General features: G+C 41.3%; 1 protein-coding gene across 6 annotated transcripts in view; it reads left to right on the forward strand.

The window, feature by feature from the left end:
• nav3 (neuron navigator 3) overlaps positions 1-26,169 on the forward strand; it is a 183,389-nt gene that overhangs the window by 137,578 nt on the left and 19,642 nt on the right. For 5 of the 6 annotated variants that reach the window (XM_085253065.1, XM_085253066.1, XM_085253067.1 and 2 more), the window contains 11 exons: positions 8,671-8,794; positions 11,019-11,328; positions 11,859-12,585; positions 13,819-14,244; positions 14,955-14,996; positions 17,496-17,653; positions 17,920-18,114; positions 18,508-18,560; positions 20,875-20,898; positions 22,084-22,107; positions 22,317-22,394. In XM_085253065.1, coding sequence (XP_085109191.1) covers positions 8,671-8,794; positions 11,019-11,328; positions 11,859-12,585; positions 13,819-14,244; positions 14,955-14,996; positions 17,496-17,653; positions 17,920-18,114; positions 18,508-18,560; positions 20,875-20,898; positions 22,084-22,107; positions 22,317-22,394 — 2,161 coding nt within the window. The remainder of the gene's footprint in view (positions 1-8,670; positions 8,795-11,018; positions 11,329-11,858; positions 12,586-13,818; positions 14,245-14,954; positions 14,997-17,495; positions 17,654-17,919; positions 18,115-18,507; positions 18,561-20,874; positions 20,899-22,083; positions 22,108-22,316; positions 22,395-26,169) is intronic. The other variant, XM_085253070.1, reaches the window with a different exon arrangement.

Below are 26,169 nucleotides of genomic sequence, written 5' to 3' on the forward strand. Positions count from 1 at the left end.
ATGAAATCGTAATCTTGTTAAATGACGAGTGTTGCGGTATAATTACAGCAAAACAGCATTTACAAAGCCTTTAAACCTATTACTGTTTGTGTCCCAAATTAGGTATCATCAGACTCCAGATTCAATACATAATTCTGCTTTTAACCATCTGATAGAGAAGAAAATCAACAAATCTAAATATCTAAATAAAATACTGACTGTTTAGTCTTTATCATTCCGGGTGACTGTTGTACTAACTAGTTACGTTTTTAGTCCTTAATTGTGGCAAACCATGTCAAGTCTGTCTCCACACGATTGTGTGTCAGCGGCTGATTGTTTATTCTGGTGAAACGCAGAGATCAGAGCTGGTCAGATGCAAACCTCAGCTGAGGGGCTTTGGAGAGCTGACACTGTGCTGCCACTGTCTATCAAGTTTTACTGCTGTAATCCCAGGAATACAAAGGATTTTCTGTTTCAGAAGTGCAGAGGATGCTAGGTTTGGTTTGCCAAGTCACCTGTCAGACAGAGCAGACGGTGGCTGTGTGACCCACCGATGCCCTGCTGCTTCTAGGGCTCATTTAAAACACACTTTTTTTCCTTGCTTTTATTTGCTGTGTGAGTTCAGTGTCATTGTAATGAGTACTAGGTGGCATTACTCTTTTGTTGATGCCTTCATTTCCCACAGTACAGCTCAGAAAATAACATTTCTGAAATATCCATGCGTCATTCTCAAAACTAGGTTTGGTGTCAACGTTGGTACAGACGCAGCATCTCCACCTACAGTCAGTCAAAATAGGTGGACTGTGGTTACACAACATACAGTTTGGTCATTTGCAGTAAAACCATACATAGTATATTTTTAACAGCATTATTTTTATAGACAAAGCCTGAAGTCCTGACAGTCAAGCTGCTTCTCCCCTTGATTTCTGAACTTTCTGTGTTTAATAATAAATACAATTAAATCTGAGGGTCCCATATATTTTTCAGGGCACTTTTAAATATTGAGTGAATAGGATCTTAAAAAAAGAAATAGGTTCAGATGTTAGGGTCCCCGCCTGCAAATAATGTCAAAGGTTACATATGCTGAAAATCATAAGAATTACTTTAATCCACATTATAATTTATAATTAAAACCTCACCCTTAAACAGTAAAGATACACAGGTTTCTAAAGTGCTGCTAAGCTTCACGCATACAGAATAATTCATTAACAGCCACATTTTAATGGGATTTCTGGAATGAAATTGAACTTTTGGTATATCTTCATCCATTGTGTGTTTCCTTGTGCTAGCAACCTGACTGCTAGCCTACAGAAAAAAGAAACAGTTCCTGTTACTTGTGCTGGATGGTGAATAAGCTTCCGATGCCTCCCTATTTGGAAGTTGAGTGATATTTACAAACTAAAGAAATATGTTAAATTTATAGTGATGTAATCTGTGCTGCATGGTGCAGAAGTAGAGGGCTGAGAGTAAGACATCTGAGAGACTGGATGCTCACCCATTGTTGATGTAGAGATTAAGATCCCTCACCACCTGCTCTGAATCTGGCAGTAAGTCTGATGTCCCTTTTTTCTCCTCACAGATGGACTCCTCCATTTTATCCAATCAAATCCTCACATGGCTAAATTTATCATCCTGGTACCTAAGCAAACCAGCATCATAGATTATGCACGGAGCTGTTAAATAAGCCTCTAATGTCATCCTACAGAAGAGATGAGGAACAGACTTTGGAGGTCTCCCATGATGCTCTTGATTATTATCAGTGTAATTTGACTGATTATTTGGTCTGGGGTGTTTCCAATGAACTGAGGTGATGTGTTTTAGTTGGTGTGTTTTGTCTAGTGTCAGTCCAAAACCCAAACATTTCTTAACAGTATGCTTTTGTAGTTTATTGCTCACATTTTCTTCAGAAAATACAAAAATGCTGCTGACTTACCGTCACATGCCGTACTGTATTTGTTTGTATGGAGCTTTAAATCATATTTTAGTGAAGTTTCCAGCTTCAGGCCAGTGGAGGAGGAGGAGGCTGGTGGTTGGACCAACTGTGGCTTATGCGGGTTATTTGTTTGCATTTGCCAGCAGCTTGCCATAGACTTGAACAAACCCCTGCTGGGATGTATTAGCCTGCTGTAAACCCTACGGTGCTGAACAGCTAAAGACTTTGTTGTTGTCTTTGACTGCATTGCAGTAGGACGTCTGGACACATTAACCAGTCAGGCCAGGCACTGCTGTTGTCCTGCTGGCTCACTGCTTAGCAGCAGACATATTTCCAGCCCATCCCTCCAAGGTCACCCTGCTCCTGCCTTTAATTGAGTTGTGTCGAGGTGAATTCGATTCCACAGTCAGTGCTGGGTCTGATTGTTAAGTTTGTTTGCTTTTTTTCTGGGACATTTCTTATTTTAAGTAAATGCTGCTTGACTTCTCTTTCCCAACACAGCAACCAGCATCCAGTTCACTTTTACTTCTCCCTGATAAAGTACATTTCTGCCATCAGAGACCAATCTTCAGTTAAAATTAAAAGACGAAATGGAATGCTTAGCGTTAGCATTGAACGGGAAATCCAAAGAAAATGGTTAAACCCCATGGCTCATTATGTCGGTGATGTCTTGGAAGCTTTTCTAATCAAGTGTTCAGCAAAACAAAACTACGTGAATGGAAGTTCACTGGTGAAAAGAAATAAGCTCTATAGTTTTTCTTTGCCTAAGAATCAAAGAGGGGAGTCGTGAATCTGTCTAATTATATCCCAACGCAACGCTGCGTGGACAGTCGTTGCTGAGCATCTCACGCATTATTCATGAGGTCACTTCCAGTCAGAGGCTTTTACCAAAGACAGAACAAATTCTGCTCCCCAGAATAGACCTTCCTCTTTGATTTGACTCTATTCTGCATTGTCATCGTCATTTAATTAACCCTTAGTAACCCCCTGCTGACGACATGTCTTCCTGGCACTCCTTGGCTGGCAGAGGCCCATCCTGGTTGGGAGGGGAGACGAAGAGAGAGGAGGGGGAGCTGGCAGTAGCAGTGGGTAAAAGTGGAAGACTGAGTGACTCCTTTGCTCCTCTCTCTCTCTCTCTTGTTTCCATTTTCTCTCTTGACTCCCAGTCGAGCCACAGCTCCTAGCTTCTCTGCTAGGTGGGGTTTTGCCTCTTGGTAGTGTAGGCGTGGTATTGAACAAAGTAGAACTCTTCTTTGATAAAACAACAGACAGCACCCAACCCATGGGAGGTAAGTTGATGGCAAAGCTGGAAACTGCTCTATACCTAAGCTCTGTTTTGAACCTGTGAACACTGTCGTGTGTTTTGAGCACCGTCATATTGTACAGTTTGTTCTGATAGCTCGGCTCTGTAAGAACTCCATCCGAGGAGAAAATGAGCCTATTGCTTGCAAATCATTTCAAGTCTATGACTTGCATTTTTTAATGTTTTTTTTTTTAAGTCTTACTGCAGGAGCTCAGTGGCATTAATTTGGATTAGTCTCTATGCAAATGAGTGCTTTCCATTTACATTATTTAAGTCTCTACATTTGTCCTAAGAGGTATTTACTGTTTCAAAGACAATCCACTCCACTGTTTTAGACTAAATTAAAATGCTGCTCATCAGGTTTGATTATTATCTCTGAATGTTTTTTATTGTTTGGTCGTCTGAGGTAATCGTTGTGTTCATGTCACTTCAATTTCCTATTTATCCTCGTCATTTAAATGACTGTCTTAGTGTTGTTTTTTTCTTTTGACAAATCTTTCTTTTAGCTGAAAACATAAAAATGAACACACTTAAATGTGTTCAATGTGACCAACTTACGTGTTTTTCTTTCCTGATTTGTTACATAAGAGGTCCTCTGAGGAAATGTTTCATTCTTTCATCTGTACGATACCAATTTAATACTTTTCAGTACTACCGCCTCCAAATATTTATTAAAGTACTCGTCAAAATCACGCTTATCACCAAGATAAAGTGTAATCCCGAGTGCTAGCCTTTGCTCACGTCGCTAATAGCATTTCTCCTCTGGGCTGTGGAAGGAACAAGACCAGCTGTATTGAATATTGCATGAGATGATGTTTGCATGGTTGAATGGAGCCCTTCAATGCATTCACAGCATGGAGGCACCTTGCGAAAATCAAAGATTTACAATAGAATCTGCAGTGAAATAAAAACATCAGTCCAGCAGGTAGCTGTCTTTAGCTCATGAGCACTTTTTACTCAAGCTCCTTTTGGGTCAGCAGGTGCCTTGTTAACGTCCTTTTTTGTAGATTTTCCATGCTGAGATTTCCCCAGCAGGTCCCGGGGACTTAAAAATGGGCCAAACCTTTTTATAGCACTAGTTACCTTACAGCTCGATACCACTGAATCTGTCCTATACTGACTTATAACAAGTTGCACTATGTAGGACATTACAGCTGGAGACGTCACAGCATCACGAGGGAAGTCGCATGTTTTCACACTATGACTTGATTCACACCATCTTCTCATTTTACTGCCTTGCTTTTGAAATAAGGGAGAGAAGCCAGTATCTCCACTCGAGTAGTCTGTTCTGTACATTGTAACTTATTGTTAATTTAAGAAGCTATGACACAGAAGTCCGGCCCGCCTGCCTCCTGCTGTTGGGTTACTGAGTTCGTCTGTGCCATTTTTAAGGATACCACGCTCTCCAGTAGGAGATGCTGTGACGTGCAAGTCTGAGAGGAGGAGCTTGGTTAGTCAGAGTTCTGCCAGTTTCAGGGAGTCATCCTGATAAAATATTCAGCCCCTTACAGTCAGCCAGGCTCTAAAGCGGAGGAGGAGAATGTATTGTTGTTTTCTTTTTGTATTATCAACACTTTATCCCAGGAAGTTCCACAGAGCGTGGATGCTGCTCTGCAGCAGTCCCCAGCCAAATCACACAAACCAAGACCAGTAATCCATTACTGTTCACTGAGCTCAACTAACACTGAAGCTCCAGTAATAGGAGTCTTCTCTGAGCTCTGTGCAGGATATGTGGGAGCTGATCAATACCGGTGCTCAGCTGTTACCTGAATTTGTGCTGAGATATCTGGAACTTATTTTCCTTTGTTTTGTTCAGTATATTTTGTGTGATTAGAATCCCAAAATATCATCTTGTTTATTCCAAGAATTCTCAATTTTTCTCCAAATATAGCACCAACATTAGCAACACTGTCTCACTAAAGAAAGATGCTGCCATTGCTCATTATACTGTTTAACATAAATTGGTTGAAGATGGATTGTTAAAGAAGTGAATGATAAAGATATTGATCATCTGCATTTTGTAGTTATGCATGCAGCAATAATTCAGCATGATTCAGAGTTAATTATGTAAAAAGTCATTCAGTCGTTCCCCGACCGTTCAGAAAAATTCTTCACAAAGATGATTTTTAATTTTACATTAGAGAGGCCACCAAAGAATGAAAGGGCAATCTGTTGTTACCAGGGGACCAGTGCAAAATAAGTCTTATTTTGAAGTCAGTGAGCTTTTTCACTGCCATCTGCCTTCGCTTACTTATTATGATGATAGTTTCCCACTGCTGTTTCACCATTCCCTCATTTGCATTTTGTAACTGCTCAGCACTTGATTTATCGAGTCCAGTTAATCTCAGTTTGGAGGAAATTCCAAACTGCTAACAGTGTGTAAACAGAGAAGTTTTAAAATAAGCTTGAATGATTTTTGGTGTGCAAAACCATCTGTCTTTGATCTCTGCTTATCCTGTCTTAAAAATAGAATTTAATGTTCAGCTTTTCATATCAATAATTTTAAGTTTAATTAGACATAAAAGACATCTTTCTGTGTTTCTGCTAACAAAAATGTTTTTTTGGCGGGGGTTTTATTTTGGAGGGCTCCCAAGTTCATTTGGAGGTTTAAGTTAGACTCCATCTGCCCCTGTTGTCTGTCACGCTGAGGAAGGCTGGTCTCACAGGAAGCAGCAGTGTGCGGCGTAACTCCCCCTGTCACTTTTGTAGTTTGTGAGACAAGCTGTGCTGAGCAAAGGGGTAACTTTAAATCAGATCATGAAGGTGACCTGGCAGCCTGTCACCACCAAAATTTTAAATGCATCTTAAAACCAGAACAAACCTGTACAGTTACCCTGGACACTCATCCAGTGAAAGGTAAGCCGCAGTATCAGCTTAAGAGGAAAAGATTAAAGCAAAGCAAGCCAGGCATGTTTCACTGCCATTGATCAAGCTTTGTTTGTAAAAGTCTGGCATGTGCAGAAACACACTGAGTGCAACACTTGGTTTGACTTGTGTTTGATATTAGAAGCTCACTCTCAGTGCTCAACAGCAGCTTCTTTTTTGTTGAATAGCTCCTCTAAAGCTGGAGATACACGACTGAAAAGCTCAGACTGACAGCTGGGATAGCATTTATTTTTTGTGCGACAAGCTTCTGCTGTGCTTTATTCCTCCATCTCTGAGACGTTTTTCCAATAATGGCTTTGAGTTGAAGGAAAATGAAATCTCAGAATAAAAAATTAGAATGACAGAATAAGAAATTGGCTTTTGATTAGAGCAGGGCGATATGACCAAAAATATCTATCACGATATAAATTTTAAAATTTGCGATAACGATATAACTGACGATATAATTGACACTAGACAAAATACTTTACAACTCCACAACTTTAGTGCAAAAAACCCCATTAATGTATTTTCACTTAAACAAGCAGCTGTTTTTTTATGTGCATTGAAGTTATATAAAAAATTTACAGTGCAAATTCCTTGCTGACATTTTAACCAAAAGGTATTTCCAGTGGAAATTGGCCGACATATCCTCAGCATAACCATGTATAATATCCACAACTTAAAAAGAGGTTACACACACACACACAATATGGTAATATTATGTTGAAGCACAGTACATATCATACATATCACTCCGCGAGGCTCCTGCCTAATATAGCCGTAATGCTCCGGCAATCCATCAAGCGGTGCGGGTTCGTAGCTTAGCAAAGTCGTACTAAAACATTTGACAGATTTTCGAGCGCCGTGTACATAAAATCGTTTCGAGGTCAGTAAACACAACCAGAATTCATGCATAAGGCACACGGGATTATAAGGGGCACTGTCGATTTTCAGAAAAAAAAAAATCAAAGGATTGATTTTAAGTGTGCCGTATTTTCCAAACAACACGGTAATAACGACGGCCCGCTAGCATGCGCTACCAAAAATAGTGCTTTGTTGTGTATCTGACGGACGAAAGCCAAACCAGTTCCACACCACTGAAGTTGCAGCATTTTTACAAACCAATTCTGGTTCATCCGTTTCATTTAACGATCCGTGTTCGCTCTTCTCATTCTGCGTCGCCGCCATGTGCGTATGTAAACCTAGGCACTGCGCATGCGCGTTTTACCCATATTCTATCGCGATATTTCATTTTCCTATCGTTGCCCAAAATTACACCGGTATTACCGTGAACGGTATGATATAGCCCAGCCCTACTTTTGATGTTTGCTTTTGTGCTTTTTTATAGAAATATTTCTTTTTACATGGGGCAGGTTTTTTTCCAGCCTAAATTTCTAGAAATGTTGATCTCATTACAGATTGTTTCACCTAAAGTTTCCTGCAGACATTATGAGTCAGGGGCCTGGTCAGATTTGGGCTGTGAAGATAAATGTTGCTCATTTGAAATCTGTCAGAAGACCAAATCAATTTTGCATTGCACCAGTGGACAACTGGGTTGCTAGGTGTCTGCTCACCGCTAAATTCATTACAGGTGTCAAGTGAATATACACCACCGATTAATATTTAGTGCCTACACTCAGGCACTGTGTTTTTGTACACCTTGGTTTGGGAAACAGGAGTAGAGTAGGTTTCTCTCTTTATTATCATGCCTAAAAACACAATTAAAAGGAACAAAAGTCAAGTTATATGCATGTTTTAAGCATAACAGCTCTTATGCTTTTGACTCAACAGCACCATCATTTTCTCTGGGCTTCTTCTGCACATGTCTGCACATCTCCAGCTCTCCTACTATCCCGCCTCTCCTGCTTTCTGGGTTCTCCATTTCCAGAATTTCATTCTTTATGTTTTTAATTCTGATTTTATCTTTTTTTTTTAACAAAATGAACATTTGTGACATATCAAAGCCCCTTGACATTGTTGTCTGTTTGAATATTATAGGGTGATGTGGTGTGAGCACTCATTTCGGTACATCTTTATTTGTTTTTTCAGAAATTAAAGTCTTGGAGCTATTTGGTTAGATTTGTCATGCTAATTACGGGTGTGTCATCGAAACACACACAGACCAACACACAAAGGCAAACACACACAGATGAGACTCGATATGTTGGTATGTAAACCACTTGTTGTGTGTGAGGACTGTCAGGACTGTACATGTGTCTGTGAGCTGTCACATCTATAGTGCCAGCCGACTCTCAGTTTGCCTGTCTGAATATATGTGTGTAAGAGCTCAGTGAAAGCAAATACAAACTAATGTATTATTACTGCAGGTGATTAATTATGTCTGATAGTAGCAAATAATGCTTGAGCTTGCAAACACAAAAATTTACATTACATTACAAATGTCATTTTGTGGGGAAAACAATTAAACTGGGAAGTCTCAAAAACTCATGATATCAAATTATGCACTAAAGGAGCACAGCGGTTTGATGACTGGAAATGATTTGCTATCGTGGATTGTTAAAACTTCATTCTTCTTGTGGCCTCACCATTGTCTTCTTCTTTGTCCGTTCTCTCTCTCCTGTTGTAGCTGGGACGACAGCAGCTCAGTGAGCAGCGGCCTAAGTGACACGCTGGACAACATCAGTACTGATGATCTGAACACACCTGCATACTCCTGTGTCAGCTCATCGCGCAAAAGCAAAGGAGCGCAGGTGAGCACATAAAAAATAACCATTCGATAGCCTCAAATAGGCTCACAGCTGGGATAGCCACACGTTGTCTGTGGCTCGTCATCATCTATGACTTTTTTAGGCTTCTGTTCCATGTCTCTGCCTCTATGGGTTCAGGCAAAATTACTCATTTGTTAATTAGAGAGATTACCATAAATTCTGGTGCAGATGTTAATGTTTACATTAGTACCACCATATGTCATAATGCTTCATTTTCATTTATTTATGTGGCAAAAATATTATAAGTTGCTACATATAGTATGATTGGGGGGGTTTAGTATTAATGGTCACAGGTCAGGATGAATTTGATTAATGTTACATCTGCTAAGCATCAAAGTTATTATACAGTTTCACATTAAACTGTTTATTTTAGCTTTGCCCATTTATTTTCAACTGTAATTTCAGTTTGTTTGACTCTTTTCAGTTCAGTTTTGATTGTTTCCTTGGTCAGTTTTTATTATTTTCATTGTTAGTTTTAGTTTCTTTGATGATATTTGTCTAATATCTAGTTATTAGAATGAAAGCACTGCCGTGAGCGGTGTAGTGGTTAGCACTATTGCCTAGGTCCTGGGTCTGAATCCACCGTCTGGTTGGGACCTTTCTGTGTGGAGTTAGCCTGTTCTCCCCGTGTGTGCGTGGGTTCTCCGACTTCCTCCCACAGTCCACAGACATGAAGTTAATGGAGTTTAGGTTAATTGGTGATTCTAAATTGGCCATAGGTGTGAATGTGAGTGTGAATGCTTGCCTGTCTCTCTGTGTTAGCCCACACAGGGTGTACCCTGCTTCTCACCCTATGGCAGCTGGGATAGGCTCCAGCCCCCCATCAACCCCCATGACCATGAATTGGATAAGCAGGAAAAAATTAGATGGATGGATGCACTCATAGTCATCTACTCTCCCATAATCTCATGAAATATATGCGCTAATACCTCCTCATGTGTTTTAGTTAAATGTAATAAATGATAAGCATATTACCATCGTGACCATGGTGTTATTGTAGGATTAGTGTTTAGTTCAAAGCCGCACTCACAGAGCATGTAGCATCAAGTCTCAGTCATGATACCTATAGAGCAATTAGCAGCTGTGAGTAACCAGTGTTAGTTGCACAGTAATTATCTCCCAAACTAAAACACATTTCCTGCCGTGACCAACTTGAAAATCACGACTTTGCATGTCTTGTCACATCTTGTTATTTAAACTTTCACATTTCTTTCAACTTTGTGTTATGTCTTGATCAAGGCACACACCAACAATTTTACACGCTTACTTGACTTGCTTTGTTACCGTTGGGATAAGCTCCCATTATAAACTGGCGGTGGAGTGTGTGAAAGAAGCAGGCATGGAGGGTTTCATTTTTTTTGGTGTTGCATTGCATTGGGGCAATGTGGGATTGAGGATTTATGGTGATTTGACATTTCCTTTGATAATATTGCAACAATAGCACCAAATCACAGCAGTATGCATACTTGCTATAGTGAGAGCAGGACTGTATAGTTTTATAGTTTGAACAGTTCCTATTTTTCTTAATTTGATTTCTATATTTGTGCTCAAGGAATTAACTGTGGACAGAGGGCCGGTGCTCGGTTCTCCTCAGAGACGTTCACCGTATTCTGCCAAGTATTCTTGGCCCCTCATGAAATACCTAACAGACTGGGCTCTTAGGAGACTCTACCGTTGCTAGGGAGACTGACCATCTGTTCCGGTAGGCTAGCTGTCACTGCTATGTGTTTGAGTTTGTGTGGGTGCGTTCATATGCGCCTCAAAAGCAGAGATCTGGATGTGGGAGATTCCAAAGATAGCTAACACTTCACATGCAGACATAAACCACGCTGCTCAGCTTGTGCAGAGACTTACTTCTTTTTGCTGACTCTTTGCTGACTGTATTGCTTTAGTGTGTCACCTTTCAATAGTTTAAATATTGCATATAATTTTCAAAGCATTGTGACTTATTTGATTTCTTCCATTTAAGGCAGGGTTGACAAACCAAGATATAAAACTTGCTTGCAATCATTTCCTGTCACTGCATTTTTTTTTTTTGCATTCTTTATAAATATTGTTAAGGAACTGCAGTGATGATCAGGTAATGCTTTTAAGACTTACTGGTATAAACTGCAGCCCAGAAGCATTACAGTTTTGTTACTGAATTCTTCCATCTATTTATCAGTTTGTGTGCACTCCCTGATTCTCTGTATGACAACCCCCACAGTCCCAGAAAGGAAGCAGATCCAAGCATGCGGAGCAGGTGGTGAGCAGCAGTTGGGCTGGAGCTGAAGACCTGAAGAAGGTAGAGGAGGAGCTGGATGCAAGCATGGATCCTAGCAGTGGCTCTTCCCGTTGGAAGACCTCCTCGTCTTCCCCATCCTCCCAAACCCAGGGCCAGTATGAGGACGCCAGTCAGAAGGCAGCTGCGCTGGCCCAGATGTCCCAAACAGGCTCATGGAGAAGGGGTATGACAGCCCAGGTGGGCATTACACCACCCAGAACCAAGGGGACGTCCGCTGCCCTGAAAACACCAGGTAGGAGAGGAAGCCTGCCATCTTTGTCTAGAAGTGATTTTGGAAGTAGAGCAATTATACAAAGCGATTATAGACTGGGACAGAATTAAAATGTGACTTTTTGAACAAAGGAGACTCCATTTTAAAAAAAACCCTAATCTACAACATATATTGATCGAGTATTACTGGTATTAATATTAGAACATTAAAAATGATTGTATCTAGGTGATTTCCTAGTGAATGTTTTTCACATCAGACATCAGAAAGTGATCTTTATAGAAAGAGCAAAAATAACTTTAATGGGCTTACGTGACGCTGAAGAAGAAGTCGTAATAATAATGTTGATTTAAGATGAACATGACTGAATCTTAAATGTTTACTAAACACAGCGAGTTGTGCTTCAGATAACTTGGTTGGCTGTAGCATGAGCAACGATTGCTGTGATTCTGGCTGTGGGCACCAATATATTGATTCTATGGCACCAAAGGGTAAACTCCGAGTACAGATGATGCGATGATTGGTGATATTTTTGGATTTGTGTACTTTGACAGGCAAAACCGATGATGCAAAAGCCTCAGAGAAGGGTAAGGTGCCTTCCAAGAGCTCATCTGGCATCCAGCGCTCACCCTCAGACGCTGGCAGGAGTAGTGGGGACGAAGGCAAGAAACCCCCTTCTGGCATCACACGCCCACCCACCACAGGCTCATTTGGTTACAAGAAGATCCAGGGTGCCACTGGCACGCTAATTACCTCCAGTGGTGCGATACTCGCCAGTGGCTCAGCCACCCTGGGCAAGGCACCCAAATCTTCAGCTGCCATCAGCAAAGGTGCAAGCATCAGTGGTGTGCGGAAGACCAGTCTGGATGGCTCACAGCCCCAGGATGATGGCATCCTGCTCAGCTGCAGTGGCTCGAAAGTGACCCTGCAGTACCGCTCCTTACCCAGGCCAGCTAAATCCTCCAGTGGGGTGGCTGCAGGGCGCAGTGGGCATCGCTCCAGCTCCAGCAGCATCGACTCAAATGTCAGTGGCAAGTCAGCTGGTGGGGCAACAACGCAAACAGGCACTAAACGCAGGGATGGAAAAGTGGGCTCAGAACGCTCTAGTCCCATCACCATCAACCAGACCGATAAGGAGAAAGTGGCGGTGTCAGATCAAGACCCAGCAGCAGGACTATCCACCTCCCCAAAGTCTAGCCCCACCTCCACCTCAACAGGCCAGTCAGGCCTCAGGCAACCAGGCTCCAAGTACCCCGATATCGCTTCTCCAACCTTTCGCAGGTCTGATACACCATACGCACACACTGCACTCATTCTGTCTTTGTCCCTGACTTTGTGTTTCTGTGTGAATCCAGCATTTCATCACATTTCTTTTTCAATTCCCTGATTGTTAGTTAAAAGCAGCATCTTTTACAGCAAGGACATTTGGGGCAGTTTTTTTTGAAAGACTGAATCTTTTCACCATATCTTCTCCAGAATTTAGGCGAGTTTAATCCATTATGATACGTGGTGTTTAGTGACGCTTTTCCACTGCAGGTTATTCCCCAGGTTTCTATAACGGAGAGAAAAGATATCCATAATGTCAAAGTTTCACTTAAAATATATGCCATCTCTATCAATTTTAGATATGTTTGGATGTGCAAGATGAATATCAGACACTTAATAAATCATATTAGATTGCCTCCGTGGAAATATTGATAGAGTCAGTAGACTTGGCTGCATAGCTAAGGGGTGCCATAACATAGATTGCTCCCTGGTGTAGCTGATAAGTCACTGCAAATGCAACACATCTTTACCCTGAAGATGAGGGTCTGATGGCTTTTCATTCAGCAAATTCAACCCAGCAGTGTTTATCAGAACTGACAAGAGACAGGACTTTCTCTGCACACCAGTCCCTCACTCATTAGAAGCATGCATTCGGCAGGCGCGTCCAAACATCCGTCCCATCCAATCTGTCAAGCCAACACGTTTCATCTGCATGTCATAGCTTTTTTTCTTCCCCCCAGAGTGTGTCACCTATATATTGTGTGATTGCGGTGACAGAGTGGGACAGGCACAAGCAGAGTAGCAGGCTGCCTGAGCATATGCAGAAGGCAAACAGGGTTGAGTGGCCTAACAGATTAGGTTATTTAAAGTCACAGGGTTGAAACGGCGAAGCTGTGAAAGCAGATGTGTCAGTGTAAATCACTGAGAGTTCACATCTAGCCGAGGTCGAGTTCGCTGCCAGGGAGAAATGTATTGTAAAATGTGCTTAATATTTTTTATCTGTTATATAAAGTTGTTGCTACAGCAAAGCAAGGGGATGTTTATAAAAGCTGCTTTCCACTATCCTAAAATGGGTTTCTTGTGACCATTGTAGTAGTTTTCTTTGTAATGTTTGACCAGTGAGATCACTGCACTTGTCACACCCGAAGTATACCAGAGTCCTTAAATTTTCCAGTAAGGATCTTGCAGATGCTCATCACTTGTCTTTTGAGCATTTCTAAATGATTGCACCCACCTCTCTGCCCTCAGATTGTTTGGTACCAAAGCTAGCAGCAAGGCCAGCTCTCCTGGCACGCCCGACTCTGGCAAGTGCCCCTCAATACTGGGCAGCCCGCACGGCACACTGGCGAGACAAGCCAGTCTGGACTCGCCTTCCTCTGGCACTGGGAGCCTGGGCAGCGCTGGCGGCCTGAGCGGTGGCAGCAGCCCTCTGTATGGTAAAACCCCAGACATGTGCACCGACTCCCCGGCCTCCAGCCCAGCCTCTGGCCTCTCCCTGCCCTCCAACGCTCGGCCCTGGCCTGCCTGTAGCTCATCTGCTGGCAGCAAGGACACACTGAGCTGCCAAAGCATGACCAGTCTGCACACCAGCTCTGAGTCCATTGATATGCCGCTGGGCCACCATGGGCCCAAGGTTACACGAACCGGCAGTGTCAAGTCCACCCTGTCTGAGGGGTGAGTAACAGGGAATACGATTGGGAAGAATCGTATTCATTGTTTCATTTGAGAACAGAGACAAAACGTTTATCTCCCTATCCTAAGATGTAGACATACAATACAGATGAATAACAGAAAGAAATCATTCATTCACAAAACAGTTTGGTTCAATTTAAGTTTCTTTTTCTGGCATGGTTTTGATACTATAGAAAATAAATAAATAATACCTCCTCTACTCCTAAATTTCACATATCTGCTAGTTCAATCAGTAGTTATTGTCTCAAAGTACTATAAGGATAGCAATTAGCATTAAAGACATTTAACAGTCCTGATAGTTTCACAGTCCAAAGCCATGACAGAAAAAATACCACAGTAGATCATTTCTGACACCCATTCCTACGTGTAGCCTCTATAAAGGCCTTTCCATTTTTTTGTCCACACACTTTGCATGAATTACATCATAGAGCATAGAAACAGCAAACACATTTATTTCCCCTCACTAGTTCAGCTGTCTCAAAAATGAAACAATCTCAATTCTGCCTGTTTTATCCACGTAGTCTTTTGCACTGAGGTGCATTAGTAATGTCTTAATGGATTTTCCATTGTGTGCATCTTTGTGTATGTCAAAAGTCAAGTTTGTAAAATGTGACCAGTTCTTTTTCTTGTGTATCACAAAACAAATGTTTACAGGTGTTCATCTAATTTGCTCATCCTCTGTGTTTTAACAGCATGCCACTTGACAGAAACACACTTCCCAAAAAAGGACTGAGGTACAACACATTTGCAGCCACATTCCATGTAGATCACATGCATACATGCATCTGCATTCTAATGTCAGGCTTTCCGTGTTGTTTTTCATGTGTCATTATTTGCACAATCCATAGCAGTGTTTCCCAGGTAAAAGTCATCAATAAACAGTAAAATATTTACTTTAAAGCAGGGGTGTCCAACTCCAAGCCTCAAAGGCGGTGGCAGCTGATTTAAATGGGTAAATGACCTAAATGGCTAAATGGTGATGAACGAATCATTTGATTCAGGTGTGTTGACCCAGGGTGATATCTAAAACCTGCAGGACACCGACCCTTGAGGCCTGGAGTTGGACACCCCTGCTTTAAATTATTAGATAAATGAATCGATAAAAATTATTAACTAGTTTTTCAACCACTCTCCATCAGTTCATGTTCAGAATTATGTATAATTAGGCTGAGGTGATAATGATAAAGTACACAGGTTTGATAAGGATGTGGGTCAATGAAAAACTACTGCTCAATAAAAACTTTTTGAAGATTAAATAAAAACTGAGAGTCGATATTAAAAAAAAAATGAGCGTAAACATTTATGTTTACACCATCTGTTTACATCCTAAGTATGCTTAATAGCTCTTTTATGAACTGCAGATTTACAGTGTGTGACTCCTTTAGTGATACAAGCAGATTGGTTCTGATTATATTAGCACTTAAGTCAAGCACTGATCAAAGGCTGTTGATAAAAAGCAAACATCGCCACCATAATCTCACCTAAATGGATGGTTAATTCCCTTGAGACACTAATAAAGCATGACCTGCTTTATCATCCATAATTTACAAATGAATATCCTGTTGTGTTTATTAAGACTTTAAACTACAGAGCCTAACTCACCAGGAAAATGTTTATTGAGGTCACAAGCATTGTTTTCCCACAGTCTTGTTTTCATCTTGAGGAGTCAACCCCCGCTGCCTAGGAATAATGTCGTTTGAAAACCTCCTTTTTTTAGCCCAATAAACTATGTCCATCTTTTCACATACAGTCTGTTTACATTTGACTAAATATATAGGGAACTCATATTTGAGTCTAGTTGTGGATTTTTTCTCTTTCAACTTTTAGAGTTTTTTCCCTTCTGTTTATCATGCAATTATGTAACAAACTCTGGAGCTCAAATTAGATTTTGACTTCTTTGAATTGATGCATAAAAAAAAAAATCTCTAACATACTATGAATGCTATCTGGGATGATGAGGGAGCAGTGTGTTTTTCCATCTGTCTGCTTGTCTGCTTCTCTGTGCTCATCCTAATCCTACACTCATCTCATGCAAAGTTAGAAATGTGGCAAACGCAGCCACTGAGTTCTTTCTCGGCTTCCAAAAATGGCTTAAACTTTCCGATAACATTTGCTCTGTTAGCTGAGGCGAGTATAGAATGAATGTTTTGAATTTAGCTGTAACTGAGTGGACGGAAACTGAAGCACCATGACCTATTCATCACAGTGGCACAACTGATACAGGGAACAGCCTTTCCAGCCAATTATAGAGTACTGCTGGAGAGGTGTCGGATGGGGCATGCTGGGTGTTCTTTCATTTTTCGAGCATTTGACGCTCGTGCTATATGGAGCCTAAAACCATCTGATCTCGCACGACGCTTTTGCCTTTTTTGCCTCAGTGCGGTCTGCAGTGTTCACTTTAACGTTTTTATTGGCAATGGCAATCTGTTTTCATCTTAAACATGCCAAATAGCTCTTTTATAAACTGTAGACTTTCTACATGGGGAGCTTAGATTAATAGATTTGCCTCCTTTAGTCATACGCTGTAAATAAGCGGATTGGTTGTGATTATATTAGCACTAAGTATACCGACTCAAACACTGACCCTTGGATATTTCAGTCTGTTCCATTTCAACTCCAGCTGCAGTCTGACAGCACTCAGTGCAATCTTAGACGCCCAATTGCTGCTGGAGAGAAAAGCGAGCACAGACACAGGACTAGAGCAGGGTCAGATGTGACAAGCGTAGTAATGGGGGCGTTGGAAGGAAGAAGCTGCTGAAAAGAGATGAGTGCAAACTCAATTATCATCCTCAGAGGATTAAATATGGCCGATTGTCATGTGTGCGATAAGGGGGGCTTCTGCTGCTGAATTACTTTAGAGTTTGGGAGAGAGGAGATCAACAGCAGAGTCTGTGTGTTTGGCAGCTTTAAGCCTGAGTAGTGTGTGTGTGTGTGTGTGTGTGTGTGTGTGTGTGTGTGTGTGTGTGTGTGTGTGTGTGTGTGTGTGTGTGTGTGTGTGTGTGTTTGTGAATATATATAGTTATTATACATAAATGACTGCATGCGTGTAGATGCATGCACATCCACTTCTGTGTGGTATGGTTTTTAATGTTTTTATGCCATCTGCTCACATCCTTCTACTGTGTAGCTTCATTAGTTTACACGTCTTCATCACTTGAACTTTTAAGTAATAAAGTTCATTACTAAAAAGTAATGTCTTGCCTTGAGTTTAAACTGTGTTTTGTGGGTTTCAGATACCCTACCTCCTCCAGGCAGACATCTCATGAAGAAGGGAAGGAGTGGTTGAGGTCCCATTCAACAGGAGGTCTTCAGGATACTGGCAGCCAGTCCCCTCTGTCTCCTCCTGGAGCCTCTTGCACCACCACAGGAAAATACCACTACTCCAACCTCTGTGAGTCAAAAGGAAAAAACCTATTGTGCCTAAAATGTGTATATCGTATCAACAAAGGCTATGATAGACATATGAGCACAAAAAGGATCCTTGTGATATGATCTGTAATTAATTAAAGCATTCTTCAGTGCATAAATAAATAATCTGAGGTGATTATTATTTAACAACTTGTTATAAGTAGGTTTTTAGTGCCTGCATGAATGATTGATGACTGAAACGCACGTGAAAATATAACATGGTAGATGTATATGTTTTGCTCTGTGCAGTGAGCCCCACCAACATCAGTCAGTATAACCTGCCACCAGGCAGCAGCAGCATGAGCCGCTCCAACAGTATCCCCACCCAGGACTCCTTTGACCTGTATGGAGAGGGTCACCCACTGGGTGGCAGCGCAACCTCTCTGGAGGAACGACCACGTGCCATCAGCCGCTCTGGGTCCTTCAGAGACAGCACTGATGAAGGTGAGACACACACTCATTCTCGACGGACTGTCCAGAACAAACCCAATTCCTCACAAAAAAGCTAAAACAGCGAAAACAGTTTTTACTGTCACTTTCAACAAAGCAAAGTCCCACCAGCTATCAAGTGCTTTGATACCAGCATTGCTGATAGGTCTCTGTTCTGGTCAGCATTTTAAATTGTTTTTTTTTTTAGTCCCACAACTGATTGCAATTTTTCACTTTACATTTTCTGAATAAGTAAGCATAAGAGCTGCTGACCAATCAGCCAAATAATTTCTAATAATATAAGTATTGCAAACTGAGTCACAAGGTGAAGACAGTTAAAGGACAAATATCCACGTTTTACCTTAAAAGTCTTTGTTTACTCATGTGCACCGTCTCTGTGTCTTACAGTCCATGGCTCCTCACTGTCTTTGGTTTCCAGCACGTCGTCACTGTATTCTGCGGTAAGTATCTAAGAAGTGTGACAGAAATCCCTACTGAGAAAAAAACCCTAACCATAGCAATATATCTGAGATTTCACTTCTATTATTTTTTTCTGTAGTAATAGCATTCCATACAAACATGTCAATTTCTATATTGTAATATAAATAATTACTGAATCACTGTGTTCAGAAGGATTTTCAGAAAAAGGAATTGACTGTAACTATTTGCAAATATTTACCAGGACGGGGTGACAATATTTTTTTCAGTCCTAATTGATGCCTTCCTCCACTCACATAGAGCATTTTGAAGTTGGCAAAAGCAGTTTAGCATCTTCTCTGCCTTTCTCTTTTGGCTTCTAGCCTTTAAGAAGACGCCACTAGGGCTGGGCGATATGGCCTAAAATTCATATCGCGATATAATTTGAAGCATGTGCGGTAACGATATATATCGCGATCTATTCTTTTCTTCTGTATAACGTATTTTCCACACTATAAGGCACACTTAAAATCCTTTTGTCATCACCCCACCAGGGAGTTGGATGAATAGCGTGGACACTGAAGTTTGTGAATGCGATAACCTGAGATCAAGGCGACGTATGATGATGTGTTTTGAAATTGATACCATTGGTGCATCTACTGAAAATTTGAGTTCCAAATTCAGTGAACTCACATCCTGTGAACACAATACATCAAGGAGGATGTCATCTAGGACTTTCAAAGTGATGCCATAGGTGCATCTACATGCAGGCTGAGGGGTAACACTGGCAGCTGCCAGTAGGGATGGGTACCGGTATCGTTCTGACATAAACGGTAGTAACCAGACCGAAAAGCAGCGCACATTTTGGTGCTTTATTTCGGTGCTTTTTTTTTCCTGAGATGTCAGACACTTTGGATTCTAGCCAATCATTTTACGTTTCCAAGGATAGTAGGCGGGCCCAGGTACGTACGATCTTTTAGAGCAGAGCTACAGATTAAAAATCCCCAAGGCGAAGCGGGCAAAAGTCTGGCTGTACTCCACAGCAAACTCAGCAGCCTGCAACAAGTGCTTTAAGGTGATACTGTGCAAAGGATAACCTCCTTTGCACAGTATCACCCTAAAGCATCAAATCTAATGAAACACCTGGCGACGCATAGCGGTTTTTTAAAAGCCGAGAAATGCACCGTATTTGATAGCTTTGCTGCAAGAGCTCACACCGGGCACATCTACTGCGGGTGTGGTGCCTGTTATCGGACCCGGAGTTAGCAACGTCCCCCAAGAACCAGAAGAGTAGAGTCCTGGCCCCTAGCCCTGCCAGTGTAGCAGAAATGATGACGGATGATGATGGCGGCAGCAGCCGTTCTTCTCTGTGTGTGAAGCTTGATGTTGTTCGTGTGTAATTTACGTTGAGTAGGCCAAAAAGGCTAAAATGACCAAAGAAAAAGTGGAAAACAGTTAAACATGAGAGGCTTTTGGACAAAGTTTGTTTTTTCCATTGTTTAAGCACTGCTTCCAGCCAAGAGTGATACCATATATGCCCTATAGCTGCAGAAAAGCCTAACATTGTTAACTTTTTACACAAAAACAGCTAAACATAAGAGGTTTTTGGACAAAGTTTGTGTTCAACGGTTCAGCACCGTTTCAAAAGTACTAGTTTGTCACCGGTATTGGATAAAACCGGTGACAAAGGGATGGGTATCTGAAGATAAAACCTTCAGATACCCATCCCTAGCTGCCAGTATTTGAAACAAGATTGATCTTCAGACTGTTTCAAACATTTTTTCTGTTGAGCTCCAAACTTCATATGTTTGCATACAAAAATAAAATAAAACTGAAATCATCTTTATTTTTTAATTTGAAGGGTGAACATCTTTTCCGTCCTCTCCTATCAGTGATGTTACGTAGCATTCAGTCTTTCCCTTTTCCTCTCTATTTTTGTAGAAGACATGGCAAGTTTCTGTGACAGCATTTGTCTGAAGTAACAAATTCTTGACAATTTAGATTCTGCAGTAATAGCACATGCAGTGCTCGACTCTCGGATTCAGTGAGGTGGGGGATTAGTTGTAGCAAGAGGAATCGATTACCACACACGTCTGCCCGTTTCAGACTGCGCTAGCAATTTGCAAAGTAAACGTTCAGATGAACGATGGAGATGGTTTTGTTTACAAAGTTTTCCATCAGGTTGAGTCATTCTGTACATAAACCATTTCCTCTTTAATTTTTTACATTTTCTGTCATTTTAATCTACTTTTAATTAAAATGACCCTTTTCTTTGCTTTTGGTGCTTTTACTGATGGAACACATCTCCCCAGAGCAGCGATCAAATGTTTCTAAACTGTGTTTGCTTGATTCTTACAGACAGAGGAAAAAGCTCACTCAGAGGTAAGGGCGGCTAACATTGTGTCCATCTTTCTGTTTGCATGTATGCTTCTCCTTATCAGCTTTCAGCTAAACAGGCTTATAGTTAGAGCCACCGATGCTTTGAAACTGCTCGGTACAGCCACTGAGCAGCTCTGTGGTGTGGGTGAAGGTTCGAGTGCCTTGTGTCTTGCTGTGCATCCCTAAAGGTTACTTTTGACCCATTTGATTTGATTTTGTGTGGGATTTAGTCTAAGATGTCACGTGCATGTCCCTGTTGGCTGATTTCTGTGTCTGAATGTCTTTGTGCTGCACAGCGTCTGTATTCAGAGACAATCTGTGCATGTCAATCAAAGCACAAACAGTGATATCTATTTGATCTCTGAACTAAACAAAAGAGTGTTTTGTGAATAAATAAAAGTAAATTCTGCAATCAATTATTTTAGCTCTATGTCGCATTGCTTTATCTAATCATGCATTGATTTCATCTAGATCATAAATATCTACACATCCTTACTATTCTGCATAGCTTATTGTTAACTCATTACAAACACTTACTCTGTAATGGGATCCATGCCCTGACCTTTGGCTCTTGTTCAAAAAGCCTATTCAGTTTATCACTGATTCTACTTTGATTTTCCAGTTTTATGGTTTGACTTTCATCCCTTTTGTCTCTACATGTGCTTTAAGCGTAACTTTGGGTCAAACAGTGATCGCAAATACACTGCAGTGTTTGTTTTAACCCTGCCAGATAAGTGGAGTTTAGTATTCCGGGACAGCTCACTCTGTGCAAACTAACAGTTGTGGACTACAGTGACTGTGCAGTAAATCTAAACACATTTAGAATTCAAAACAAATAATAAAAAAGACATTATATTTTTGAGTGACTGAATAAAAATATACAGCTAATCTTATCATATGATAATCCAGAAAACTGTTCTTGCATTCTTGCACTGAGCTGTCCGCCTTGCTAAACTGAGACGTCTTGCTGTTGTGAATTATATAAGTATGAATTTCAGGTATTTGCAAAAACTTTTTGAACCATCTCAGGCATAAATGTCTCCATTTCCTCACTTTGCTGCGGAAACCATGAAAAGAACATTGCTGTGGCTTGTTGATAACCTCTGTCTCTCCAGCCACATCAGGACTTGCTATTTGATGGAGGCATGCAACATAGCGTTAATTTTTACTCTTTTCTTTTCAATCAAGGGCCAAACAGTCCAAAATTCCACGGTAATCCCCCACACTTTATGTTCACACTTCACTCCAGTGTCTTTTTAAACAGTTTCCCATGTGCCTGCACAGTTTTCTTTTTACATCAGAGTTATCACCATGGGAGTTGCAAATTCACATCGTGTTTACATCACAATCAGTCTTACTTTCTTTATGGTTTTTAGGCGCATTAACCGAATGTTCACATTTCGTTTTTCCTTCCCAACCAGCAAATCAGAAAGCTGCGTCGGGAGCTGGACGCCTCTCAGGAGAAGGTGGCGACTCTGACATCTCAGCTGGCTGCCAACGTGAGTTTATTTACTTCAAAAGGTGCCGTCAAAACAGCCTGAACATTTGCACGATAACCTGCTGTCAGAGAGCTTTTATGGGAAGCGCTGCTTATTGAAGGAGGAATACAAATCTTTAAGACACCCTCTAAATCCTTTGCTGTGTGTTTGAAGCCCTCATGTGTGTATTTGCTTTTGCCTGTTTGTAGGTTTGTGTCTGTTTTCTTGTCCCTGGTTAGAGCTTTTCCTTGCGTGTGCTCGTGTGTCTCATACAGCGAGGATTGTCTCTCTGCTTTTGTCTCAGCTGGTGGGTTTTCAGCAAAGAGCCTCTCCCGAATTCAATCAAGCAGAGAGAATAGAATAGAGATAGATGGCTGAAGAAAGAGAACAGGGAGATGAGGATAAGTGAATCTCGACACAAGTGCGTCATGCGTGGGTGAAACAGATGCAGAGACCTTCAACCCAAAGACAAAGTCGTTGTGGAGATTTAGTTAGACTGACTTCAGCATCTGACTCCACCTCCCTACCATCAATGCCAAGTGTCTGATCGTGCGTGGAAGCAGTCAGGTTGCTCGCTTCAGTCCTCTTCTTTGATCACAGAGTTGTGCAAAGCTGAAACTGAAGGCAGAGTGTGGAAAAAGGCAAAAACAATTCACAGATATTTAAAAGAGCATTATATTTCAGTCTTTCCTGATGATAGTTGACTAGTTGTGCACAATAGCTGATGCAAAACCCTTTGCTTTGCTGTTTTTGGTACAAAGAAGTGTTGGGAAGTCATGTTACTTATTTATGACATGATGGGTGGATGTAATAAATGTAGCTGAGATTACATTTTATACAAATGTACTTTCTGATGCAGTTTATTCGCAGGAGCACTTAAAATTTATAGGTGACGAGTTGCACTGTGGATCCTCCACGTCTTGAAATTAAATAGCAGTGTAATATGCAACTAGTGTCATAACCAAGTCATATGTAAGCACAGACAAGAGAAACCCACATACACTAGTGACATATGCTAGAAGTGCATCACACTACATCTACATGATAGCATGGTGGGTTGCTAGTGTTCTAAGCTCATCTCATCCTCCCAGTGGGGAGTGTAACTGTGGCAATATCAACCTCAGGAGTCCTCAGATACTCTCCACCCACAGTCCAAATCTCATTGTGATGTACTCAAGACCTGCCACAGACGGGTTTTTTTTATCATCTCTGTTACTGCCCACACTCTCACGTGTATGAGAGTGTATATTTATATATATATTTATAGGTGTATAAAAGCCTACACATTGTCACTGGTAGCAAATATAAGAACTCTTTGATGTGCAAATAAAAGTAAAAAGTTGTTTTTTTTTAATGTCAGTGCCTTAGGAAGAAGTTTTTAAAATCACTTATAAAATGTAGCTATTTATTTGTTAATTCTGTTCAGCTTTGGTGTGAAATAAAAGGTCATTTACATTTGTGTGTGGCTTTCAAAATGTCAAAGAATTTTTTCCCCAGCTGACAGAGAAATCTTACAGAATCTTACATTCCTTTGACAACAGTTTAACAATAACAAAGTCATGATGAAGGCAAAAGATACATTTTAAAGCTCCATGGGGAAGGTGTCGTCTTTCCGTGTCATCGCTCACTGGCGTGGTGCTTTTTCATTTCATCCACACAATTTATAAAAGAGGACCAGAGAGGAAATGTGCCGTGACTGAGGTCATCTTATCGTGATCCTATTACATTTGCTTTGCCGCTGCACTAACGATTATTATTATTTTTCTTGGGTTTGTGCAGGAAATTGAATGTTGATCTTATAAAATATATATTATGCTAAGACACAGTCAGTGTTCTCATACTGTCTCACCACTGCTTTTAGAAACACACCTAGCCTTGCCATCATTTTGATACACTAAATATTTTTGGTTGTATTGGAGCAAAATAGACCAGAATTAGCAAAACTGACACCCCATCCTGCTAAAGGGACTAGGGGGCAAAAGTATTAGTCAGTATTTTCTTTCAACCATGAAGGAGATTGGTTTTCCTGTCTTGGCTGACATACTGGGTTTAAGAGTTCATACAAGCAACCCTCCTCCCCCAGTCCCCCCCCCCCCCCCCCTCTTCTCACCCTTCACTTTGTCAGCCTGACCTTCTTCCCTCTCCTTTTTTCTCCTTTCTGCTCAGCTTAAAAAAAGAGTCAACCCTCCCCAATATTTCCTGTTCGTATTCCTTTCCTTTTCCTCCTTCCTGACTTTGGGCCTCCTCCTTTCGTCACCTGCCCTTGTTTTTGTACTGTACTACAGTGTAGGATGTAGCCCAGCAGTAGTTGCTGGCTTTGAACACAGTAGTCGTGACTCTGTGTCGTTGGTAACATATAACACCCTCGAGATGTTGTGTACATCGTCAGAGGTGGCATCAAGTAGCTGTGACTTTAAAGACTTTCTCATCATCTAGTTCTCTGATTTGGCCTACTGTCAACCTTTACCTGAGACCCCAGGATCAGGACAAGGGTCAGAAAACACTATCTGGCTCAAGCCTCCAGAACAGGACAGATGGTTCAGCCCTGGGATGCAGGAGAGTTTGATTGGTGCCTCCCTCAGAGCTGACAGGTGGGCTGGGGGTTGATGAGTTGGAGCCTCACAGGTGGAGTTGGAAAGAGATGTGGAGTTAGAGGGATGTGTCGGAACAGTTGGCATTTCTAAAGGTCAAGACCTACGCTGATTTAGCCAGGGACACAGAGTGGAAGAGGCAGCACAGGGTGCTACTCCGTGCACGTGTCTATTTATGGACTTGGATGGGCCAAATGTCGTCATAGGCATAGAAAGATGAGGACTTTTCTGATTTTGTCACAACTGTTAGAGGGCAAGATCAAGAACAAATGCTGCTGAATTCGGTAAATGAAAGTGTATAAATGCACTTGGGTGTTTGTGTGTGCGTATCTGTGTGTAGATTTGTCTGGGCATGCTTCCCACCTCTCTGTGACACACCAGGCTTGACAGGTGACTCGGTTGTGTCTTGCTTAGAACGGGAGAATGAACGAACAGCACACACACAAACGAATACACACAAAAGTACATGCAGCCTTGATGAACATAAGGCTTCACCAGACATCCCTATAAACACATATAGATAAAACACATGCACAACCAAATCCACACACGCACACACACAAAACCATGATTCCCGCAGAGCAGATGGCATGACGTTGCCAAACATTGACCATCTTTCAGGTATCAATGCGTTCTTATTCTAATTAGCTGAGAGAGACATCTTTGGCGTCCACGGTGTTTAATTCACAGCAGTTGGATGCAGCAGTGAAGTAATACAGTGCTCCCTCTTCAAACCTCCTCAGGACGGCACAGCCAAAGCCTTCAGACTCGTGGGCAAATAAAATTTCCACACCAAGCTTTTTTCTGTCCGCAGTCATCAAGCGAAAACTCACTTCAAAGTTATCAAAACGCACCAGATGATTCTCTGTCAGAGCTCTTTTTTTCAACAGGGGTTTTAAAAACATTTTAATGTTAATTTATAAATGGCCAAGTAGAAATTGCGTTTATTGTATTGACCGAGAAAAGTCAAATTTCATATTGAACTCAGTTCTGAGATTTACTTTTGTAGTTTTGCATACAGAATGTGTTGGGGCTTGTGTGTGTGTGCGTGCGTGTGTGTGTGTGTGTGTGTGTGTGTGTGTGTGTGTGTGTGTGTGTGTGTGTTTTATTTACTTCAGTGCTTTCTCTTTTTGAATCTGGATTTTCGATTTGCATAAGAAAAACATAAATAGTGAGCCAAAGCATGTAAAAAAAGTAAAAGCGAG

This window comes from Mchenga conophoros, linkage group LG17, assembly GCF_057382185.1.
Source record: "Mchenga conophoros isolate Kocher_MC1m ecotype Shallow Benthic linkage group LG17, M_conophoros_male_GT1.1, whole genome shotgun sequence".
NCBI classification, from domain to species: Eukaryota; Metazoa; Chordata; class Actinopteri; order Cichliformes; family Cichlidae; genus Mchenga; species Mchenga conophoros.